Raw genomic sequence first — 16,196 nt, 5'->3', positions numbered from 1 at the left:
AGCTGGATCATTGAATTCGGACGCCGTGCAGCTTCAACATGTCCCAAAACTTGACCCTTGCCCGACCTCTGTTGCAGCCCGTCCCTGCGTTCTCCCAGCGACGCCTTCCCACTCAGCCAAGGCGTGTCGAGACAAGGAGCTATGGCTCCCGAGCTCCCTCGACTCCCGTTCATTTGGGGCCACGGCGCTGAAATGATATGGCGGTGGCAAATGATATTTAAAAAAATATGAGAAAAATGATATGTGTGGGACTTCAACTGCCGCAGTAATCGGCCGTGGCATTTCGCAGCGCTTTTATTATGAAATGTAATGCCAATGTTTTATTCCGACTTGCGATTTGTATGGTTATGCGTGTATTCTTTTACCACGAGGCGAAGAAATGGGCACAGCACTGAGATTAATCACTCGAGTGCGTAATATAACATGCTCCAATGGGTCATTCTAATGCAATGGTTTTATCTCGTCTTGGTATTTGTATACAAGGGCAATAAAAACAAAACAGAAACCGAAGCGCCCCGTTTTTATATTTTCGAAACCAGCACCAGCTGGTCGACAGTTCATCTCACTTTGCCCCGCAGATTCCGATATGCCAACCGAAGCAGCCAGCACGACGAGCGCGCCCACGGACGCGCCGGCCGCCTTCCCGCCCGACGAGCGCTGCAAGTACGCCTACAAGGAGTGCAAGGAGCGCCGGTCCCGCAGGAAGAACGGCAAGCTCCACTCGCTCTGCGACTACCACCGCAAGAAGGCCAACTCGGTGCAGAAGAGCTATGCGACCAAGCGCCGCAACATGCAGCAAGCGCGTGCCAAGGCCGAGCCGGCCTTTGCCACGCCGCCGCCCGCACCACTGACAGCGTACGCGCTTCCGGCGCCGCTCCTGCCACGCGGCTACGGCGTCTACCACGAACCGGCCAACGACCACGCGCTGCGGCTCGACGAGATCAAGCGCCGCATCCAAAGTGCTTGGGAGCGCCGCCACGCGCCGCCGGGCGAGCCATCGTCTATTTATTACAGCTACCCGTCGCCGCCGCACTACCCGCAGGTGCACCACCACTACGAGCCAGTGCTGCACTCGTTCATGAAGCCCATCGCGCCGCTCCACCATTAAGTGCGCCGACGACGTCATATTTGGCCGCATGTCTCGTGGCTGCCTCGCTGCGTGTAATGCGCATACCCACGCCGCATCCAACGGTGTATCTCCCCCACACAATAATGTCGCTCAGACCACGGTAGCTGCCTTCCTACTGTACGAGTGCACACGCTTTTTTCTTCTTCCTCTTCGTCTTGGCGTCTTGCCTGGTTGTCTCTGGGCGTGGGACGCGGTCGTTGGACAATGTTTTCGAGCCTCAACAATTAAGTTTTAAATATTGGCGCACGCGCAGCAGGAGCGACCAGGACACTGAATTTCGCATGAGCTCTGTGCAAGGGAATAAAACTCTGGCTGCGGGCTCGCAGAAATTGGCTCGCAGCATCAGCATCCGACCAACGGAGACCACCATCATGCAGGATCCAATCTCTGAGAATGCACTGTTTACTGACACATTTTGGCACAGCGATTCCGACGGGTTTCGATCATTCAAAGCTCGGGAGTGGCAAGTTGTATTGTAGTAACTATGTAGTATTAATACTAGCATTGTACTCCCTGAGCTGGATAAAGCAGCAAGGTCAAAACGCGAGTCCACCTCAGTACCGGTAATCGCAGGGACTTTGGTTAGCCTACAGAGGAGTAACCCCGTGGATTGGCCAATTTCCGACATGTTTGAGCCAATCAATGGGCGGGCGGTTTTCTGCGATTGGATTGGTTTGTTGGCGCTGTATTTCAGCCAATAACCGTGCGCTATCCGTCGTGAGAGTCGACGCCGCTGCTCCTTCCCATGGCTCCTTCCTGCATGTTCGCCACCACCGCGTCTGATTGGAGTGTTCCAAACATTGTTGAATCTAACTATAATACCGTAGTCACTTGTGGTGACAACTTGTACATATACACTTTATGTCATTTAGTTGTCACTCCCTTGCAACATGCGCGAGCGTGCATTGAGGAAATGCGTCGAGCGGCCGACACACAAAAGATCGGCGGGTCGAAGCTATGGCCCAGTATTGTTGTCGCGCTCTCGAGCTCATCAAGACACACCGCTCAGCAGTTGCGAGCCACTGTGCATCATTGCAACCTTCTCTACTAAAATTATTCACTTCGCGCCCTGCTCGATTCTGGTAGACGCTTTCTTCTTCATGTCCGCAGCAGCCCGACCCTAGGCGCCACTCCATTACGACGCCACGCATGACACTTGATACGTGGCAAAAGCTCTTGTCGTTAACCGCCGAAACGTCCACTTTGAGATCCCGTGGTGCGGAGCATGCAGTTCGAAGGCGCGGGCATCACGCTCGAGCGCAATGTGATTGCGATGCTCTCCGAGTGCGGCGACATCCCGCCCATGTACGAGGACCCGGACTTTGCCGCGCGCGCCGTGAGTCTCTTCAAGAACGCGGATGCGCCCCCCGAGTACGCGACGTCGTCCAAGAAAGGCGACGACGGCATGCCCGTGCCGTGGTACCGCCCCAACCAAGTGTGCGTCGAGCCCGACTACTTTAAGAGCACGGCGGGTTGCGGCACGCTGCGTGAAAGCTCGGGGCTCAACGACGCGTGGCTCCTCGGCGTCTTTGCCGCCCTCGCCCTCCACCCGGACAACTTGATTGAGAACCTCTTTGTGTCTCAAATGCACGACTTCAAGACGTATGGCATCTACACGTGCCAGTTCTACAAGGACTGCCAGTGGCTTGAGGTCGTCACCGACACGCGACTGCCCTACTCGCAGTCGGTGACCGAAGCCAACGACCCACGCCTCGCGCCGCCGGTCGTGCAACCCGGCCATTGGCTCTACGGCAGCAGCCTCAATAAGAACGAAGTGTTTATCCCGCTCTTGGAGAAGGCGTACGCCAAGTTTCACGGCAACTACGAGGTGCTCCACGACGGCAACATCGTCGAGGCATTCATCGATTGCACGGGCGGCAGCGTCAAGAAGATCGATCTGAGCTCCGACGCGACACGGAAAACGCTTGTCGAGACCGGACTTTTGTGGGCCAAACTGCTCAAGCACCACAGTGCGTATAAGAGCGTTCTGAGCTGCCAGCTCAAGATGGCGTCCATGGCCTATAACGACGTGACGACTGCTGGTATTCTAAAGAACCGGTTGTATGTGATCATGCACCTCAAGGAACTCGGGTCGCTTCGCTTCGTCAAGATCAAAAACGTCTGGCAGCGCGGGTCCTGGAAGGGCGACTGGTCCAACGACGACGGCAAATGGGAGGACAACCTCCAAGTCGAGGCGGCGCTCCGCGCCGACGCAGCCTGCGACTTTAACCGGACCAAGAACGACGGCACGTTCTGGATGGTGTGGGAAGACTTTGTCGAGGCGTTCAACGAAGTGTACATCACGCGCATCTTCCCGTCCAGCACGTGCCAGTACTGCGTGCGCGGCGAGTGGATCGGCCCGGCGGCGGCGGGCCCACCCACAAAGCCAGCGACCGAGAACCCTACTGGCCACGAGACCAACGAGGAGCACGCCAAGGGCCCCACTCCTCGGACGTGGACCGTCCAAGGCGAGACAGACCCGTCGTGGTTTCGCAACCCGCAGTATCGACTGGTCGTGGAAGACAAGTGCACGGTTCTTCTCTCGCTTCTCCAGCGCGACTTTCGCGTCTTTGGCGGCGATAACTTTGCCGTCAACTTTGTCGTCCTCGAAGTGTCGAAGAAGGCACTCCACGCCTCGATCGTGTGGGAGTACGACAAGGCGCGCGTCGTGGCCGAGGCGCACAGCTACCCGCCCCACGACGCCCCCAAGGCCGCACAGCCCAGTGGATCGAACGCACACCCTGAGCGCGAAATCTCCAAAGGCAATGTGGTGCTCGAGCCAGGCCGAGCGTATATTGTCGTGCCCTACACGGACCACGCCGGCGTCGACATGGAGTTCTTCCTCCGCGTCTTTAGCTCGAAAGCCGTCCAGATTGACGCCCTTCGCTCGCTGCACGCGCTCGCGGTGCACGGCAAGTGGCGCGCGGCAGACGACGGCGGCAACGGCAACACGAGCACCGCCGGTGGCCCGCTCTGTCTCAGCCAAGGCGTGACGGGCCCCGAGAATTTGAGCTGGTGCCAGAACCCGCAGTTTCTCTTGCGCATGGCGCCCAAAGCTGCGGACGCCAAGCGCCCGGTCACGATCAAGATCGTCGCCAAGCAAACGTCCTACAAGGTGTCGACCAAAGGCCGTCGGGACGCGCAAAAGGACAAGGCGCACGCCCTCGGACTCACGGTCGTCCGGCCCGACGTCGTCGTCGACGACACGGCGACGACCAAGAAGCGGGTCAAAGCCGAGAAGGTCGACTTTCTCGGCGAGACCAAAGGTCCAAGCCGCGCTCAGAAAGCCCCGCCGATTCCAGAGCGGAAGCTGCTCGTCAAGGCGGACGAGTGGTGCACGATCTCGGACCATGCGAGTCCGTTGATTGCGACGTTGTTTCTTCGCAAAGTCAACCCGGACTGGCTCGTCCACGGTCTCTGGGTCGTGCCATCGCTCGGCGAGCCGCTCATGGAAGGCACGTTTGAGATTGAAGTGCACAGCGACGACGTCGTGACACTCGACGAGGTGCCCAGCGTCATGGCCAAGACCATCGCGGGCGTGCGTGGCACCACTTGCGGCTTGCGATACATCAACGCGTGTTGTGTAGGAGTGGACCGAACGCAAGAACACGGTGGGCGGCGCGCACTTGAACCCGGACTGGAAGAAAAACCCCAAGTTTTACTTGACGCTCCAGTGCGTCCGCCCGGCCAACGTCGTGATTCACTTGCTCCGGTCCGAGCACGAGTGGCGCGCGAAATGCAAGAAGGACTCGGTGCGATGACTCCTTCCCGTAAACATTGGACGAGAGGCGAGGTTGTAGGTCGGCACCATGATGGGTTTCTATCTCTTTCAAGGCGCCAAGATCCAACGCGACGCCTCGAGCGTCACGGTCGACGGGCGCATGTGGACGGAAACGGACTTCGTGCCGATGCACAGTGTCGCGTCACCGCCGCTGAGTCTCCCCGCGCTCTTCAACGAGTCGTACGTCATCATGCCGACGACATGGGAGCCCAACCGGTGTGGCCGGTTCCTCCTCTCTGTCACGGCCGACTGCGACTTCACGCTCCTCGGCGACGACGACGCGTAGTGCATCTTGAACAAACATCGGTTTACATGACTCATCGTATGCGACGTGCTTCGGAGAGGTACCGGTAGGATCCTGCCAGCCAGCTCGGACAGCCATGCGTTGGGCCATGCTAAACGTCCGGTGCTAGTCTCGACCCCATGTCCTACCAGTTAATAGGTGCTGGTATGGCGTTTGGCTATGGATTCGAACCGGCAAAAAGGGTGCCTCGGTACCCCAGCCCTAGGACTGCCAGAAGGCATGGACCTTGCTGCGGCTCAGGGATGTGTACCCGCATCCTCTTTCTTGTCGCCAGTCACAACAGCAGACGACAGAGATTGCAAGCTAAATTATTAAACAAATGGTGATAAATAAAAACACGACACACGATCACGGGTGGAGCATCTTGGCGTGGGCGATGCACATGCTATGGCGCTGCGCCCACTTGGGGCAGTGGCCGCCGCCGTTAAACTTGCAGCGCTGGCCGCCACCTACATCGTCTGAGTGAGACAAGAAACGCATTGGAGGCGTACCGTGCGCGCGGCAAAAGCCGCCACCTTGGTTGTTCTTGACGCACCCCGGCGCCCGGCAAGCCACGCGGCCGCCGTGCACCTTGCAGACGCCTTTGGACTGCGCTGTGGACATGCAGCCATCGACGAGGCACTGCTTGCCGCCACCATGAGTGATGCAGAGACCGCTGCGCTGGCTCGACCGCGGGCAGCTAAAGGTGCAGAATGAATACGACGCTGATGGACCTTTCAGACGTACGATGGCACCGTGCAGCGCTGGCCGCCGCCATGGGCCTTGCAGAGGCCCTTGGAGCGGGCAACGTTGTCGCACGTCGCGACCGAGCACTTCTTCTTGAGCGCACTGACCGTGTTCTCGGCGGGTCGCGTCTCTTTGGCCGCCGCCAATTGGTCGGCGAGCGGGATCAAAATCGCGTTGGGTGCGAAGGGCGGAGCGAGGTGCAAGGTCGGGAAGCCGTCGAGCGATGTCGGCGACGGTGCGAGGTACGACGCGAGGCTCGGCAGGAGCCGGAGGCGCGGCAGGACCGTTGCTGTCTGCATACGAGGGCGGAAATTTCAGAATGCAGACCAACTAATCTCGCGTTTTACGCCGGCACAACCTTGTTTGAGCCAATAGAGGCGGGCGAATCTTCTCGCCGCCTGGCGATTGGAACCCACCATGTTGCTGCGTCCCACACTCCAGTCAGCGGGCCACGTGTGTCACGCCCGTCGTTGAAGGTACAGATTCCCCAAGATTCGATTCCTATAGAACCAAGATCTTATGGTGGCGCAGGCGCAGTTGCAGCCACGTGGGGTAGACACCCACGCGAGATCCGAGCACGCTCCGTCAAGCACAAACGATATGTGCAGGTCACACCCCTTTCCTATGGCGACGCGGTTTTATGAAGAGTGTCGTCGCTGCTGGAATCTCAAGGGTGGACCTCTCGTATTCGTGGACAATCGAACTAAGCTAATCAATTGAGCTTTCGTCTTTGTATGCCGCCACCAAGACCCTCGTTTGCCACCGATTACGAAATGGCTCAGTTGTCAGTCGAGCGTCCGACCACTGCGCGCGCCCTACCACCTCCGAAGAAGAGGACGGAGAGGGAAAAGGGGCGGGAGATTCGATGATGAAGCAGGCGAAAGACGCTCAGCATGTGAGATACATAATGTACCTACAACCGACGGCAGACTGCAGGCCAACCGGTGCTGGTACCAGACTACGCCGGCACGACCACGGCGCCTTGTCAGGACCGCATCTCAACTGTCCGCGTGGTTGGCGCACGTGACGGCGGTGACAACTAGTTGGTTTCATGCACTCCAAGGTGACGCATCGAATGCCGATGAGAGATGATGCGTAGACCACGACGAGCGGCCGGTATTGCTCGGATTCTGCTGCATGGCGGTCACTGAACTCGGATCGTCGAATCTTCAAGGAACCGGCGACCAGAATGATGGATACACCTACACGGTCAGCACGTGTTGCACCATATGCTCGGCATGCGCAGACGACCACAAACAGCGTGACGACCCTGGCGCCAGAGATCCGAGCTCGCCACCCATGCCATGCACGCTACACACGAATCTCAGGGCGTCTCCCGTCGCTGTATGTCGATAGACCCGGGTATGTACATAGTATCTCCCGCATGCAGGCGGAGACATGCCGCTTCCGAAAGCATCTTCCTCGTGGATGCTTCCTTCTCGGTTGATCACTGACGTTATCTGGTGGCGATGGACCAGCAAGTGAGTCCATGGAATCTTGGACAATCATCGCAAGCAAATTGGTAGAGGAGGCGACGTCGAGTCGGTAGAGGTGATGGCGGACCGCTGTTGTCACGAGACTACAGATCTCTCACGAGACGACCGTCAATGGCAAGAGAGGACAAAGCGCCGCAGCGAGATAGGATGTCGGTAGTGGGGAAAGAGGCGGCCGTGGACATGCCTCCTGAGGTATACTTTAATGTGTTGGCTCATCGCTCGATCTGACCGCCTTCTTGCCTAGTACTGAAAAGCCCTTCTGTCGATAAGACGCCGCCTGATATGCATCAATCGATTAGAGTAGCCTTCTAGGACTGCGCCGCGAATCTGTTCGTTTCCGTGATGACACCGCGCGAAGATCTATGGGCTTGTTTGGATGCGGAGAAAACAGGCTTGCCTTGGGTGTCCCTACCAAGAAGCTTCGTCCGATCAAGGCCATTATTTTATGGCTTTGGTGCGATGTGAGCAAGGATCGACGGAGAGCTTTCATGGATGACGACAAAGGCAAGGAGAGGGCGCTGTTCGATGCGCATCGATGTCCAAGCGGACCAAGCCACGGCGGCTCGAAAGCTGCTTCCCCGATGTCGTTGCTCCCTTGCGTGGTATATCTTTGCCGTTCAAGGGACGTCACTAGTAGAACGCTTTATTGCATGGCGATCATGTGGGGCACGAGGAAGCGCGCACCACGGTGTGCAAGCCGCCCTATTTTCTCGAACGAGTACAAGCTGGACACGACGCGCTTCCTTGGGTGATCCTAGTGTCGCCACAAGCTGCGTACCGGTACATCCACTTGAGGGGGATCGACCGACGACGCTGGCGCATGAAGGGACGACCAAGCCTCGCTGGAGCAAGAAAGCCCCACACTTATGGTATGCAGCCCGAGCCGCACCCATCGAACGCGGCGACATCTCATGCTGTGGAGGTCGCCAACTGTAGATGGACCATCTTGGATGTACAGCTCTTGCGAGGGTGTCGCTCCGACACATTCACGGCAAGACGGCCAGAAGTCGATATACGTACGTTGAGCTAGCGACGACCAATGAGCCCATGCACAGTGTCTCGTTTCAATGAGAGAGGGTGCATGCATACCGCAGCGCTCACGTCTGCGTACATGGCAAGCTTCTTGCATGCAGCCGCGCTTGCATGAGATGCTGAGCTCGTTTCTCCTCATTACGGATACCCTTTCAAACTACATACTTGCCATCACACCTTAGATTTACTTCTGTAGGTTCAATACCTGCATGAAATGCTATACTGAATCATTACATTTGACAAGGACTTGTGCGACATGAGGTTCGATTGGAGCGCGCCAGCCAATGGGCGACGGCGGATCTCGGCCAGGATCGCCACATCCCGACGACGACAAGCGCTCACTTTACCTTTAGCCTCCATGCTGCTCCAGCTTGCGCTCACCGCCGCCGCCGCGACCGTCGCCGCCGGCCACCTCTTTGAGTCGGACCACAAGATGATCTTTGCCGGCTCCGAGGAAGCCAAGGGCAACGCGACCTTCGTGGCCGGTCTTCGCGACACGGCCGACGGGCGCAACCGCTGCGCTGGCACGCTCATCGCGCCGACTGCGGTCTTGACGTCGGCGCACTGCCTCTTCAAGCAGGTGGGCCCGCGCCAGTACCAGTTCACACCCGTCAACTACGTCGCGATTGGGTCGCACTACGCCAACGGAACCGACAACGACGCCGAGCTCATCAAGGTGACGCAGAGCGCGCCGCATGGCAACTACTCGTTCAACAGCGTCTACTGGGAGTCCCAGTACGACTTTGCGATCCTCGTGCTCGAGAAAGCGTCCAAGTTTACGCCCCTCGACATCTACTTTGAAGACGACAGCGTGAACGCGCCCGGCACGACCGCCATGGTGCGCGGCTGGCCGCATCAGCCGCGTGCGAAGGACCCGACGACGCTCAAGGTCGAGCTCGCCACGATCCAAAAACCCGAAGAGTGCAAGGCCGCGTACCCGCAGGTGCAGCCGGTGCACATTTGCACGGCTGCGAGCTCGGTCGACGACCTCTGCGCCGGCGACTCGGGCGGCCCGCTCACAGTCAAGAAGGACGGAAAGGAGGTGCTCATTGGTGTCGACAGCTACGGCGCGGGCTGTGGCGGCGGTATTGGCATCTACGGCCGGATCTCGTCCGGCAAGTCGTTCATCCAGCCCTTCCTCGCCAAGTAATTTCAATGTCTTTTTCTATCTCAACTCTATCGCTGCACCGACGCGCTGAGTCCAGAAGCACACTCGTAGCTCTCCCGTACTCGTCTTACGGAAGCAGCGATGAACGAGGCGATGGCATACCAACGATACATTCTTACCTCGTATCCATGCCCTGCTCCATGCCACCCTAGTAGACATTCCCTTGATGCCACCACACTCGTGCCTGTACCCCTGCCTGTACCCGCGCCAACCCGGCCAAGCTCTTGCAACACGCGGCCCACGATCGCATGAGCAGGCCGACGTGCGTGCGCAAGACGGTCTGCTGGAGGTGTGCAAACAAGGATGCTTACCGTTAGAACGCTAAAACGTCGGTAGTAGTCGTTATAACGTTAGGAAAAAATTGATATCCGTAATTATGACATCCTTAGTGCAGACCTGGCTTTCGAAATCGAAGCGGGTTGAAGCTGAAACTCTTCTATTTCAATACCTGTATAAACATATTGATCAAATACAATTGTAAATATTGAACAAACCTATTAGAATCAATATCCTGCAGAAACAAATAGATATGCTGTGGCGACTCCAGGCAAGCTCTCTATTCGCGGCAAACGCTCGTGGGCCGATCAGAGAGGAAGCATACGCCACGATATTGGCTTCTTCAACGTCATTGCTCATATTTCTACGCAGCAGCTCTCCCCATCTCTCTTCGTCCATACCGATGGCTTGGTTGAAAAGCATGGGCTGGGTTGTTCGAAGTTTCGCGCCTAGGAAATGGACCAATCAGAGCGCGGCGAGGATTTGATGTCGTGGTTGCCCATTCCTCAACTGGCATGCTCGCCGCACTCCGCACGCTTGGCCTCACTGCGCTGCTCGCGACGAGCGTCATGGGCCGGCGCTTGATCCATGGCGGCGACCCCGCGCCGAATGCCACCTTTGTCGCGGGCGTCCGCTACTCGATCGACGGCGCCAACCGCTGCGCTGGCACGCTCATTGCGCCTCGCCTCGTGCTCACGGCGGCGCACTGCCTCTTCACGCAAGTTCATGCGCGAGTGTACCAGTTCTCGCCTGCGCAGTACGTCTCGATTGGCGCAGTTGACGCCAACGGCACTGGTCACGGCGAGCAGATCGCGGTCGTTCAGAGCGTTGTGCACCCCAACTATACGTACGATGCGCTCAACTGGTCGACGACGCATGACTTTGGCGTGCTTATCCTTGCGTCAGCGTCGAGCTATCCTCCGATCGCGCTGGACTTGAACCCACTCGTGCTCGACGGCGCCTTGGGACGCGTGTACGGCTGGCCCGACCGCGCTGGCAACCGATCGGTCGAGCGCGTCACGGTGCTTCGCCACGAGGCGTGCCAAAGTGCCTTTACCCAGCTCAGCGCCACGAATCTGTGCACTCAAGCCAAGTCGCAGCGTCATCAATGCAGTCGCGACTCGGGCGGACCCTTGACCATCGTCGCCAACGGCTCGCAGGTCCTCGTCGGTGTCGATAGTTTTGGCATCGACTGCCAATCCGGGATCGCCGTCTCGGCGCGGCTCTCGTCCGCAAAAGACTTTTTGACACCGTTCTTGACCAACGCCACGCTCAACACATAATTGTCTTTTCAGAACCATCATAAATGATCGTGTGCGACACTCGATCGGAAAACAGTGTACGAGACGCTGTATTGCAGTATCCACGGAGCTCCACTCGATGAGGATGGGCTCTTGCAACATCTCGCTGCAGCCGTGCTCCGCGCGGGGAATCGAGCCACCCCGCCGCATGTACTCGCATCGAGCTAGCTCTTTGGTGGTCCATGTGGGTCTAGTCGAAGAAGCACCGACTTGTAGTTAGTTGCACGCATACCGTGTCAAAATGTAGGAGGTCAAAATGACCCAATTCGTTGCCTTTCCTCGTTCGCCGCGTTGCATTTAATTATGATTTTTAATAAAGTATACAAACCACAAATCACATATGACGCAATTGGAATAAAATACGACGCCAGAACTGAGCAGTAGCCAATCCGCGCGCTTGTTCGACGAACGTCCATTTCCGTTACAGATTGCCCGGTCGAGCATACTCATTCCAGGCTTAAACCTGGCCAATCGTGCCGTGGCAAGCTCTTCTTTTCAGCCAATCGGCGCGCTGTATTAACTCTTGCAGTAGGTGCCGATGTATTACGCATAAGGTACCCCACAAAAGTAAAGGATAAATGCCAAATCCGCACGCAGTAGGTGGCATCGATTGTATTTCTTGCAACGTCGCCGAGCTTGGAAAGAAAAGATATGGCTCGGTGCGGCAGAGGGTCTTATTTATAAACGGCGAGCCCAACGACGCCAATCAAGGTCGACGCGGACGATAGCAGCGGCGCCAGCATGGAGAGGACCTTCGCGGCAGTCGACGATGGACGCGTGGCCGAGCCCGACGACGACGAGGAGTACGAGTCCGAAGACCCGGCGCCGGGGACGGCCGACCGGCGCAAGCAGTGGAACGCCGAGGACGACGCCGCCATCTTGCAGTTTGTCAAGTCGTTTGGCACGAAGCGCTGGTCCAAGATCGCCAAGCTGCTGCCCGGGCGCACGCCCAAGCAATGCCGGACACGGTGCGCCTTTCGATGACGGCGATGGCGCCCTGAACAATACATAGGTGGTTGAACTTTTTGGACCCGTCCATCGACAAAGCCCCGTGGCGCGCCGACGAGACAGAGATCATCTTTACAGCACAAGCACGCGTCGGCAATCGGTGGGCCGAGATTGCCAAGCTCCTTCCAGGCCGGTACGCTCTCCACATGCAACACGATTTCCAATGGAAAAGCAACGTCTCGCTGCGTAGAACGGACAATGCGATCAAGAACCATTGGTACTCGACATCGCGTCGGCGACAGCGCCAAGCTGCCAAGCAACGCGACCAGGTCAGCCGTCGCGCTGTGCGTGTGGTCAAGCCGCTTCAGATGAAGCAGGCCGAGGAGCTCGCCAAGAAGCAAGCTGCAGCCGCTGCGGCGCCCACGTCGGTCTCCCAGCTCTTTCCACCACAGCGCCGGCTCATGCCCAGCGACCCGGACTCGTGGACGCCGCCAGCCTTTACGCTGACCAACAATCCGACCGCGTGGACCCCACCGGACGCCAAGCACACGATGTGCTATGACCAAAACAAGCTGACGCACAACGCCCCAAAGAGCCCCGACTCGTTCTCGAGCGATGGCATCAAGGTCATGCCGCTGGATCGGCCCGTCAAGCCCAAGCTGCGCGTCGACGCGCTCAAGTCTGCGTCGCGCGAGCGCAGCAACAGCGCCGACCTCTTCCTCGACTGCGTGCACTTGCTCTCGGATATGCCCACGTAAGCTGTGTCGCCTTTCTATATATATATATATACGTGTGCTCGATATCTCATGGCACCGCGCGCGTCTCGAGGCCACGCACGAGGTGCACCAGGAGCTGATTCGTCGGCGTCGGAATGCCATGGCGCTGGCCGTAGTAGACCACCATCTCGTTGATCGCACCAATCTCGGTTCGCTTGTGCCCACGCAGATCGTGGAGCATCGAGCAGACGTTGGTGGCAGTCGCGCTGGCCACGTCCAGCGTATACGTCAACGGGCTTTTCCCATCCAGATGCAGCGGAATGCCCTCGGCGGCCGCGACCGCCGCCACTTCGTTGACGACCGACTCGACAACGCGGCGGTTCGACGCGCCCTGCGTCACACACTACTCGACAGGATGAGTCTCTCGCGGATGCGCAGAGCGTACGAAATTCGGTCGATCCAAGATGGATGCGAGCGGGTTGATACCAGCGTTCACGAGCAGCTTGGTCCAGATCACCGATTGCACGTCTTGAGAGTTGATCACAGTTGTGTGCAGCTCTAACAAGTCCATCGGTGAGTAGAGAAAGGACAGGGGCATCGGTGTACGCGCTGCGTCGAGGAGTTGGCACAGTCGATCGAGGTGGACTTGCTGGAGGTCGCTCAGATGGTCTGCGCCTTGGAGGATCGTCGAGCCGTGGCCGCCGAGGATCACATGACCTGGCGACGTGCATTGCCCGCCCATGTACGTGACGCCATGGAGAACATTCTCCGTCGCTAACGTTTCTCTCAGCGTCTGGACGTTCCCAAGACCTAGTTAGCAGGACGACCGGTCGTGGAGCGACTCGTTCTAAGCGATGTATATACCATTCTGCAGCGAGATCAAGAGCGAGTTCTTTCCGACCAAGGGGGATGCCTACGGAGCGCGACTCAGTGGTGGGAAGGAGGCGCGAGCGGTACCGCGAGCTGCTGGGCCACGTCGAGCGTGTCCGTGGACTTGACAGCGATGAGCACGACATCGAGCGGGTCCGTGACGTGCTTGTCGGCGCCGGTCGTGAGCGCGAGCGCGTTCGGCGGCTTGTGCACGGGCACGCGCAGGATCGCGTCGGGCTGGCCGCGCTCGTAGAGGGCAACGCTCTCAAGGCGGGGCAGGTGCTGCGGCTTGACGAGCGCAAAGACGCGGTGGGCGCTCTTGGCGCCAGGTGGGTTGATGTGGTGCAGCAGCCGGTTGAAGAAGATGGAGCCGACGGCGCCGAGCCCTACGACGCCAACGCCAACGCGCATGCTGCTGCTGGCACAACCAAAACCGCGGGTGGCAGGAATCGGCAGTTGCCGAAAATAATCTACCGAGTTCGGCGTCTCATGTGGTGGGATTGGTTGAAATGATTTCATTTTCGCGAATGGCCTTGCGTTAAAGTGTGGATTAGCCTCTTTTTCGTCCAATGAAATGGCATGGAACCTGGGGCCGCTCGTCCAGATTGGGTAGATTTCCATATTCGTCACGGGGGAAGGAGCACGATGGCCGGCCGCGGGGAATGCCAGACGAAGAACACCAAGGACTACGACAACGAGGATGAGCTGAATGAGGCCCCGTCCAAGGTGCTCGACGAAGGTGACATTGCGCTCCTCAAGACGTACGGCCTCGGGCCCTACACGCGCGCGATCAAGTCGGTCGAGGACGATATCAAGAAGGTCCAGCAGAGCGTCAACGACCTTGTGGGCATCAAGGAGAGCGACACGGGCCTCTCGCTGCCGTCGCAGTGGGATCTCGTCAGCGACAAGCAAATGATGCAGGAGGAGCAGCCGCTCCAGGTCGCGCGCTGTACCAAGATCATCAACGCTGGCGAAGACGACGCCAAGTACATGATCAACGTCAAGCAGATCGCCAAGTTTGTCGTTGGCCTTGGCGAGAAGGTTGCGCCCACGGATATCGAAGAGGGCATGCGCGTCGGCGTCGACCGCACCAAGTATGCGATCCAGATCCCGCTGCCGCCCAAGATTGATCCGACGGTTTGCGCCTTGTCGCCGTACCGCATACACTGAGCAACCACGTAGGTCTCGCTCATGACGGTCGAGGACAAGCCCGACGTCACGTACGACGATGTCGGCGGCTGCAAGGAGTCGCTCGAGAAGCTGCGCGAAGTCGTCGAGCTGCCGCTGCTGCACCCCGAGCGCTTTGTGAGCCTCGGTATCGACCCGCCCAAGGGCGTTCTTCTTTACGGCCCGCCCGGTACGGGTAAGACGCTCTCGGCGCGCGCTGTCGCCAACCGCACGGACGCGTGCTTTATCCGCGTCATTGGCAGCGAGCTCGTCCAAAAGTACGTTGGTGAGGGTGCGCGCATGGTCCGCGAGCTCTTCACGATGGCGCGCTCCAAGAAGGCGTGCATCGTCTTCTTTGACGAAGTCGACGCGATCGGTGGCGCCCGCTCCAGCTCGGTACGTCGATCGTGCTTGCGTTCTACATCTCACAAGAATCGTTTAGGAGGAAGGCGGCACCGACAACGAAGTCCAGCGCACGATGCTTCAGATCGTCACGGAACTCGATGGCTTCGACCCGCGCGGCAACATCAAGGTACGACGTGTCCTTGCGCCTGCGCCTGACCGTCGTTAGGTGCTCATGGCGACGAACCGACCCGACACATTGGACCCGGCGCTCATGCGTCCGGGCCGCTTGGACCGGAAGGTCGAGTTTAACGTGCCGGAGCTGGAAGGCCGCACGCAGATCCTGCAGATCCACGCCAAGAGCATGAGCTGCGACCGCAACATCCGCTTTGAGCTCATTGCGCGCCTCTGCCCCAACACGACGGGTACCCATATCAGATCTTGGTCGTGCAGTGAGATGACACAAATGGATGAACGCAGGTGCCGAGCTCCGCAGTGTGTGCACAGAGGCCGGTATGTATGCGATCCGCGCCCGCCGCAAGTCGGTGAGCGAGAAGGACTTTCTCGAGTCGGTCAACAAGGTCATCAAGGGCTACCAAAAGTTCTCGTCGACGCCCAAGTACATGGTCTACAACTAGGCGCGACGACCCATTGTAGTTCCAACTCAACATGCTATCAAGTGCTTGCGTTGTGCTATCATCTCAGATTCACTGACTGGTATCTGGTATCGATCTCGACACGTCTAGTTTCGATCGTTATCCGGATGTGCGCGTTGATTGGGAGATTGTTTTTTACGACATACATGGAGGTTGTTACTTAAACGTCAACTTGGATCCCACGCTGAGTTATCCGGATGACCCGCGAAATCAAGCAGCACGACCACATGACAGCGACGGGATCGCAAGGAGCTCGATGGCGTCGTCCTCTGCCCGTTCTGGCT

At 58.3% G+C, this 16,196-nt stretch overlaps 8 protein-coding genes across 8 annotated transcripts; 6 read left to right on the top strand and 2 right to left on the bottom strand.

The window, feature by feature from the left end:
- The first annotated feature begins 563 nt into the window (after nt 1-563).
- On the top strand, nt 564-1,275 carry SPRG_08924 (hypothetical protein). The gene has a single exon (XM_012348268.1). The coding sequence runs from the start codon at nt 587-589 to the stop codon at nt 1,106-1,108; it is 522 nt and encodes a 173-aa protein (XP_012203658.1). The 5' UTR covers nt 564-586; the 3' UTR covers nt 1,109-1,275.
- A 1,035-nt stretch (nt 1,276-2,310) lies between these two features.
- On the top strand, nt 2,311-5,232 carry SPRG_08923 (hypothetical protein). Its single transcript, XM_012348267.1, has 3 exons — nt 2,311-4,667; nt 4,717-4,881; nt 4,930-5,232. Exons 1-3 carry the CDS (start codon nt 2,355-2,357, stop codon nt 5,194-5,196), a joined length of 2,745 nt encoding a protein of 914 aa, XP_012203657.1. The 5' UTR covers nt 2,311-2,354; the 3' UTR covers nt 5,197-5,232.
- A 304-nt stretch (nt 5,233-5,536) lies between these two features.
- SPRG_08922 (hypothetical protein) lies at nt 5,537-6,239 on the bottom strand (the record flags this gene model as incomplete). The annotated part of the gene is made up of 3 exons (XM_012348266.1): nt 5,537-5,663; nt 5,706-5,893; nt 5,941-6,239. 3 exons carry the CDS (start codon nt 6,237-6,239, stop codon nt 5,563-5,565), a joined length of 588 nt encoding a protein of 195 aa, XP_012203656.1. The 3' UTR covers nt 5,537-5,562.
- A 2,587-nt stretch (nt 6,240-8,826) lies between these two features.
- SPRG_08921 (hypothetical protein) lies at nt 8,827-9,642 on the top strand (the record flags this gene model as incomplete). Its single annotated transcript, XM_012348265.1, has 1 exon — nt 8,827-9,642. The coding sequence occupies one exon, from the start codon at nt 8,827-8,829 to the stop codon at nt 9,616-9,618; it is 792 nt and encodes a 263-aa protein (XP_012203655.1). The 3' UTR covers nt 9,619-9,642.
- A 766-nt stretch (nt 9,643-10,408) lies between these two features.
- On the top strand, nt 10,409-11,239 carry SPRG_08920 (hypothetical protein). Its single transcript, XM_012348264.1, has one exon. The coding sequence runs from the start codon at nt 10,428-10,430 to the stop codon at nt 11,193-11,195; it is 768 nt and encodes a 255-aa protein (XP_012203654.1). The 5' UTR covers nt 10,409-10,427; the 3' UTR covers nt 11,196-11,239.
- A 655-nt stretch (nt 11,240-11,894) lies between these two features.
- On the top strand, nt 11,895-12,972 carry SPRG_08919 (hypothetical protein). The gene is made up of 3 exons (XM_012348263.1): nt 11,895-12,181; nt 12,226-12,354; nt 12,412-12,972. Exons 1-3 carry the CDS (start codon nt 11,955-11,957, stop codon nt 12,917-12,919), a joined length of 864 nt encoding a protein of 287 aa, XP_012203653.1. The 5' UTR covers nt 11,895-11,954; the 3' UTR covers nt 12,920-12,972.
- On the bottom strand, nt 12,925-14,158 carry SPRG_08918 (2-dehydropantoate 2-reductase; the record flags this gene model as incomplete). Its single annotated transcript, XM_012348262.1, has 5 exons — nt 12,925-13,280; nt 13,323-13,435; nt 13,484-13,687; nt 13,742-13,790; nt 13,835-14,158. 5 exons carry the CDS (start codon nt 14,156-14,158, stop codon nt 12,966-12,968), a joined length of 1,005 nt encoding a protein of 334 aa, XP_012203652.1. The 3' UTR covers nt 12,925-12,965.
- Nucleotides 14,159-14,364: 206 nt separating this feature from the next.
- SPRG_08917 (26S protease regulatory subunit 7) lies at nt 14,365-15,962 on the top strand. The gene is made up of 5 exons (XM_012348261.1): nt 14,365-14,884; nt 14,930-15,310; nt 15,357-15,446; nt 15,486-15,681; nt 15,737-15,962. Exons 1-5 carry the CDS (start codon nt 14,393-14,395, stop codon nt 15,892-15,894), a joined length of 1,317 nt encoding a protein of 438 aa, XP_012203651.1. The 5' UTR covers nt 14,365-14,392; the 3' UTR covers nt 15,895-15,962.
- Nucleotides 15,963-16,196: the final 234 nt, after the last annotated feature.

Source organism: Saprolegnia parasitica (assembly GCF_000151545.1).
Source record: "Saprolegnia parasitica CBS 223.65 unplaced genomic scaffold supercont2.42, whole genome shotgun sequence".
Lineage (NCBI taxonomy): Eukaryota > Oomycota > Saprolegniomycetes > Saprolegniales > Saprolegniaceae > Saprolegnia > Saprolegnia parasitica.
This window is presented reverse-complemented; position numbering and strand designations above follow the sequence as displayed.

Excerpts from the sequence above, each read along its gene's own strand:
- SPRG_08924 (XM_012348268.1), top strand. The coding sequence starts at position 587 with ATGCCAACCGAAGCAGCCAGCACGACGAGCGCGCCCACGGACGCGCCG.
- SPRG_08923 (XM_012348267.1), top strand. The coding sequence starts at position 2,355 with ATGCAGTTCGAAGGCGCGGGCATCACGCTCGAGCGCAATGTGATTGCG. Across the intron at positions 4,668-4,716 it reads TGGCCAAGACCATCGCGGGC|GAGTGGACCGAACGCAAGAA; the intron begins GTGCGTGGCACC and ends CGTGTTGTGTAG. Across the intron at positions 4,882-4,929 it reads CGAAATGCAAGAAGGACTCG|GTCGGCACCATGATGGGTTT; the intron begins GTGCGATGACTC and ends GCGAGGTTGTAG.
- SPRG_08920 (XM_012348264.1), top strand. The coding sequence starts at position 10,428 with ATGCTCGCCGCACTCCGCACGCTTGGCCTCACTGCGCTGCTCGCGACG.
- SPRG_08919 (XM_012348263.1), top strand. The coding sequence starts at position 11,955 with ATGGAGAGGACCTTCGCGGCAGTCGACGATGGACGCGTGGCCGAGCCC. Across the intron at positions 12,182-12,225 it reads CCCAAGCAATGCCGGACACG|GTGGTTGAACTTTTTGGACC; the intron begins GTGCGCCTTTCG and ends AACAATACATAG. Across the intron at positions 12,355-12,411 it reads GCCAAGCTCCTTCCAGGCCG|AACGGACAATGCGATCAAGA; the intron begins GTACGCTCTCCA and ends CTCGCTGCGTAG.
- SPRG_08917 (XM_012348261.1), top strand. The coding sequence starts at position 14,393 with ATGGCCGGCCGCGGGGAATGCCAGACGAAGAACACCAAGGACTACGAC. Across the intron at positions 14,885-14,929 it reads CGCCCAAGATTGATCCGACG|GTCTCGCTCATGACGGTCGA; the intron begins GTTTGCGCCTTG and ends GCAACCACGTAG. Across the intron at positions 15,447-15,485 it reads ACCCGCGCGGCAACATCAAG|GTGCTCATGGCGACGAACCG; the intron begins GTACGACGTGTC and ends GACCGTCGTTAG.